The sequence below is a fragment of the Equus asinus genome, chromosome 11 (genome assembly GCF_041296235.1).
Source record: "Equus asinus isolate D_3611 breed Donkey chromosome 11, EquAss-T2T_v2, whole genome shotgun sequence".
In the NCBI taxonomy this organism is placed as follows: Eukaryota; Metazoa; Chordata; class Mammalia; order Perissodactyla; family Equidae; genus Equus; species Equus asinus.
Window position 1 is genome coordinate 2,267,852 of NC_091800.1, and position 5,714 is coordinate 2,273,565.

Genomic DNA, 5,714 nt, shown 5'->3' on the forward strand with positions numbered 1-5,714 from the left:
GTTCTGGTATGTCCTGCAGGTGCTTCTGGCACGTTTTGGACCTGATTCTCACATCTGCGGTGGGTGGTTCCACCGTTTCCAGATGATGCTTCTGAAGTGTCCAACAGTTGGTTCCAGCATTTAAGGCAAGTGGGTCACACAAGTCCCACCCGAATCATTCAGCTGAGGCACGAATGATTGTCCTTCCACCTGCTTAGGAGGAGAGAGACAATAGGATTTTAACTAACCACTCTTTTGAAGTTAAGAAAAAACTCGCTTTCCACAGTGCTCTTACAGCATACCGGCAACCTCTCATGCCGCCCTTGTGCATGGGTGGAGAGAGTGTTCAGAAAGCAGCTATGGAAGAAAAGCCAAGTTTGCTCAGCAGAGTCCTACATTGCCCTAAAACTGCAAGGCACAAAACATTGCCTCCAACCCTCAAGGGGAGATGAGCAATAATCCATCTTGCTTCCAGCTCTTTAGGAAGCTGAGAAAGAACTCACTTTCCACACTGTTCTTATAGTGTACCTTGAACATCTCATACAAAGGCACCTGAAATGCTGTTTATTTGGAGCCCTTAACTCATTGCTTTAGAGCTTCTGCTTTTGGGGCATTTCTATCTTGCCAACCCGGCTCAGACAAAATGCCTACATCTTCTCCTTAAGCAAGGAGGTTGAGGCCCGAATGATTGTGTGTCCACATGCTTAGGAGGAGAGAGACAATAGGCTTTTAACCAACCACCCTTGTGCACTGGAGGAGAGAGTGTCAGAAAGCACCTATGGAAGAAAAGCCCCTTTGCTCTCAGCCGTGCCCTACATTGCTCTAGAGGTGGAAGGCACAAAGCACTGCCTCCATCCCTCAAGGGGAGACAAGACACAAACCATCTTGCTTCCAGCTCTTTAGGAAGCTGAGAAAGAAGTCGCTTTCCACAGTGCTCTTACAGCATACTGGGAACCTCTCATACACAGGCAGCTGAACGCCATTTCCTCCCAGCCTTTAACTTGCTGCTTTAGAACTTCTGCTTCTGCCACATTTCCCTCTTGCCAACCCGGCTCAGGGGTAATGGCTACATCTTCCCCTTAAGCAATGGGGCCAAGGCCCGTATGATTGCGATTCCACAAGCTTAGGAGGATAGAGACAAGAGGCTTTTAACCAACCGCCCTTGTGCACTCGTGGAGAGAGTGTCAGAAAGCCCCTATGTCAGAAAGACCCATTTGCTCTCAACCATGCCCTATATTGCTCGAGAAGTGGATGGCACAAAGCACTGCCTCCATCCCTCAAGGGGAGACAAGCCACAAACTGTCTTGCTTCCAGCTCTTTAGGAAGCTGAGAAAGAACTCACCTGATGGATATGCTTGAACCAGGTACCTTAGATGCTGGAAAAACCCGACAGGCATGCCGAAAGCACCTGCCGAACACTCTGGAACCACCACACAGACATCCCATAACGACCCACCAGACTCACCGGAAGCACCCACCGGACACACCAGATCCACCTGGAACCACCCACTGGACACACTGGAAACATGAGTCTGACACGCCAGAACCAACTTCCAGACATGCTGGAAGCACCTAATGGACAGGCCGGAGCCATCTTCCGAACCTACCAGAACCACATGCCAGACACACAGGAACCACCTGCCTGACACTTCAGAACCAACTGTTGGATATCCCGGAACCAAGTACCAGATACACTGAAACAACCTCCCAAATATGCCAGAACCAGGTGCCGGACAGGACACAAACACCTGCCACACAAGCTGGAACCACCATCCTAACACGCCAGAACAACCTGCCGGACACACCAAAATCACCTGCCGGATACACCGGAACCAGGTCCTAGATACGCCGGTACCAATTTCTGGAAAAGGCTGGAAAATCTGCCAGACACGCCAGAATCACCCACCGGACATGCGGGAACTAATTGCAAGACAGGCCGGAAACAAAGCCAGGACACTCTGAAAGCATCAACCGGACAGGATGGAATCAGGTCCCAGACACACTGTTGCAACCTGCTGGACATGCTGGAACCACCTTTCGAATGTACCAGAACCATATGCCAGACACACAGGAACCACCTGCCAGACACCATGGAACCAACTGTCAGATACACCGGAACCAGGCTCCAGTTTCCTGCATTTATCAGTTCTAATAGGTGTGTAGAAGTATCTCATTGAGGTTTTATATGAAATTCCCGAATGACCTGTGGCGGTGGTCATCTGTCCTCAGGCTCGTTTGCCATCTGTATGTCTTCTTTGGTGAGGGATATATTCAGGTCATTTGCCCATTTTTCAATAAGGTTGTTTATTTTTTTGTTGTGGTTGACTTTTAAGAATTCTTTGCATATATCTTGGACATATTTTCTTTATCATGTATCTGTTTTGCGAATATCGTCTGCCAGTCTGTAATTTGTCCTTTGACTCATCGATTTTGCCTTCCACAAAGCAGGAGTTTTTAATTTAATACAGTCTAACTTGGGGCCGGCCCGCTGGCGCAGTGGTGAAGTTCACGCACTCCACTTTGGCAGCCTGGGGCTCACAGGTTCGGGTCCTGGGTGTAGACCTACACAGCTTGTCAAGCCATGCCGTGACAGCATCCCACAGGCCAAATAGAGGAAAATCGGCGCAGATGTTAGCTCAGGGTCAACCTTCCTTACCAAAATAATAAGTAAAGTCTAACATCAGTTTTTTTTTCATAGATTACATTTTCAGTTTGTATCTTAATAACATAATTCCAGATTCGAGTCCACTTAGAGTTTGTTGCATAATCTTTTTAGAAGTTGTATTGTTTTGCATTACATTTAGGTCTCTGTTCCATTTTCTAAAAGTTTGTGAAAGTGTAAATTCTATATCTGTGTTCATTTTTGTAAGAGCTTTAATGAGGTGCAATTGATAGAGAAAGAACCTGACATATCTAATATGTACTATCTGATGACTTCCCCCCCATACCAACTGACATATATGTATAAATTTCTCCTTTAGCCTGTGACAGGGTGGATCACATTGATTTGATTTTGGAATGCTGATACAACCTTGCATACCTGAAAAAATTTCCTCTTTGTCCTGGTGTATGATTGTTTTACATTGTTGGCTTCAGTTTTCTAATATTTCGTAGAAAACGGTAACTGCTCATTTCTGAGACTTGTTGTTCTCAAGTTTTCCCTACTTTTAAACTCTAGTTTTGCTTTTAGAGTACTGCTGGGCTCATAAGATGAGTTGGAAAGTGTTGTCTCTGGTTATATTTTCTGGAACAGATTGTTGGGAGCACTTGGTTTATGGAGGGAGACCTGGCTGAGGCCCTAAAAGCTGCATCCCACAGCTTTCCCCTTGGATAGACAACAAGCAGGAAATGGTATTCGGAGTCAGGGACCAGAAGCCCAAGGGGATCCAGTCTAGGTCAGAGGTGAACAGGGAGCCCCTAGTGGGCCCGAGAAGGAAGAGTCCTGCCTGCCCATGGTCCATGTCCACAGGACCTTCCTCTGGCCTCATCCTCTCTATGTGCACGTTTTGAGCTTTTGACAGTATTTTCCCCACTTAGAGCTGAAGCCATTGCGGAGACTGAATCAGAAAACAAGGTCCTAAGCTGTGTGCAAGAGAAACCGGGAAAATGTTCCCTCTTCCGGCAGAGTGTAGAAAGGCAGCCACTGTCCTGGGCAGGACGTGTGCTAGGGACAGGCACGTGCTAGTTTGACAGACACGCCCAGCTTAGTGGTTGTGGCTCTGCCCGAGAAAACGCCTCCAACCGCTTAGTCCCAAGAGGTCGGAAGGGCCATCTCTGCTCCGGGACAGGCTGAACCACACTGCAATGATCCTGTCCTCGGCGGGAGGGGCACTTGGGCATGTCTTTCAGTAGCCAGGGAGGGGACTGGCACTTCTCCCTTCTCCACACAAACTGAGCTGCTCACTCTGGGAGATTTCTAAATTCGAGGAGGAATGTGAGTTTCTGGATCTGGTTTCCATGAGCGCTGCGAGCGAAAGACTCACACCTCCACTCCCAGGATTAGAAAGAAGCGACAATTTAATATAATACTCAAACAGAGCATTTACCATTGACAACAAAATATGGCCCTGCCAAATAGGGAAATCGGTGCTGGGCAAAAGGGGGGAGGGAGAAGAGGGGTTGGTGCCTTCCCTCGTGGCCAACAGGGGACCCCAAGAAACGGATCACAAGGTTCTCGTCATCAGAATCAGAGGAGGTGGCCCAGTGCACCCTGAGTGTCAATGCTGTGTCCCCGCTGTAGCTCAGCTGGTCTCAGGAGGGTCATCGGCCACCAACACTGGGCCCTTGGTTAGGGGTCTGGTGTCTGGAGAAAGAGAGGCATTTCCTGAGCGGCCTGCCCTGGAACCACAGTGCACACCCCATCCCGGCCCCCACTGCGCTCTGTGCTCTACCCCTGTGCTCAGTGCTCAGCCAAAAGCACCCCATCTGTCCCTGACACAGGGGCTGATATTTAGCGTCACCCACTTCACAGAGGAGGAAACCAGTCCCAGAAACATGAGTGCAATTGCCCAGGACGGGACTGCTCAGCAGTGGAGCTGGAGCCCAGGGCCAGCTGTCTGCCTCCCCAGGCCCACGCTCAGCCTGAATGTTTCCTGAGCCCGTGGATTCAGCCACTGCCGGTCTGGACACTCACTCTGCCCTGAGCGGTTCTTCTTGTGTTTGAAGAAGAGTCGAATCTTTCTGACCCAGTGGTATCGGGGCTCCAGCTGGCAGGACAGGCTGTAGCTACAGGACAGAGCAGAGCTGGGAGCTCTCAGGAGCCACACATCACATGTGCATCCTGGAGCCTGCCAGCAGCTGGAGTCGAAGGGCCCCAGGGGTCGCCATGCAATCAGATCAGGGGCTGACCATGGAGCAATGGCCATGGGCTCTGGAGCTGGTCGGCAGAGAAAGTCTGCCCTGCCCTCCCCCAACTCCTGACCTGACTCACCTCTCCTCCTTGCTCAGGGGCTCCACGGCCTGGAACCAGGCCCCAAAGTGCTCGTCGGGCTGCACGGTGTACAGATTTGCAGCCTCCTGGAGCAGCTCGATCTCCTCCATCAGTTTGAATTGCTAGGACAGAGCAAGCACAGGATGCCCACAGGGCCTGAGTGGGGGACCCTGCAGGGCTCGTGGAGGGGCTGAGGAAGAGGGCAAGGGGCCAGTCTGGGGCCTTTGCCCACTTGGGAACCCTCCCTCCCTGCGATTCCAGTCAGGACTTGCCTGCTCTCACACTTGGCCCCAAATAGCTCCTCCTCCAGGAAGGAGTCTTTGATGCCAGCCCTTAACCCACCCGACAATGCCATAGGATCCCTATCTCTGTATATCGAACTGTGCAAATAAATGTTCCACCCTGGGGATTGGGCCAGAGGGGGTCCTGCCCACTGCGGGGGGGTCTCTGATTTCCAACCCCCACCCTCCCCACCGGGAGGCCACAGCCGCTTACCTCATTCCATTTCCGACAGTTGAGCACATTGCGCTGGAAGGCAGACAGCCGCAGTCCATCAGAAACAGCCCGCTTGGGCCAGCACTAGCCCCTGTTCCACACCTCTTGCAATGTTGCACTACTGCCAGTGGGCAGACCCATCCAGAGCCCGGACTTAGACCTGGGCCAGTCTCTGGGCTCCAGAGCAGGGGGCGCAGAGCAACTGAGGCAAGAGACCTTGTAACCCAACCCTCTCTGATGACACGTGGGGAGACTGAGGCCTCAGGCAGGAAGGGACAGCTCAGCCACTGATGTGCTTCCTGACCGGGAG

At 51.3% G+C, this 5,714-nt stretch overlaps 1 protein-coding gene across 1 annotated transcript; it reads right to left on the bottom strand.

Annotated features, from left to right (window-relative positions):
• Positions 1-4,069: 4,069 nt before the first annotated feature.
• On the bottom strand, positions 4,070-5,483 carry LOC139046553 (ral guanine nucleotide dissociation stimulator-like). Its single transcript, XM_070520247.1, has 4 exons — positions 5,405-5,483; positions 4,910-5,031; positions 4,613-4,704; positions 4,070-4,282 (listed from the first exon to the last, which is right to left on the bottom strand). Exons 2-4 carry the CDS (start codon positions 5,017-5,019, stop codon positions 4,221-4,223), a joined length of 264 nt encoding a protein of 87 aa, XP_070376348.1. The 5' UTR covers positions 5,020-5,031; positions 5,405-5,483; the 3' UTR covers positions 4,070-4,220.
• Between the last annotated feature and the right edge of the window lie 231 nt (positions 5,484-5,714).

Bases quoted from the DNA above. Each gene is read 5' to 3' on its own strand.
- LOC139046553 (XM_070520247.1), bottom strand. From the start codon at position 5,019: ATGGAGGAGATCGAGCTGCTCCAGGAGGCTGCAAATCTGTACACCGTG. The intron at 4,705-4,909 runs GTGAGTCAGGTC...TCTGTCCTGTAG, and splicing joins CCCCTGAGCAAGGAGGAGAG to CTACAGCCTGTCCTGCCAGC. The intron at 4,283-4,612 runs GTGAGTGTCCAG...CTCTTTCTCCAG, and splicing joins GAAGAACCGCTCAGGGCAGA to ACACCAGACCCCTAACCAAG.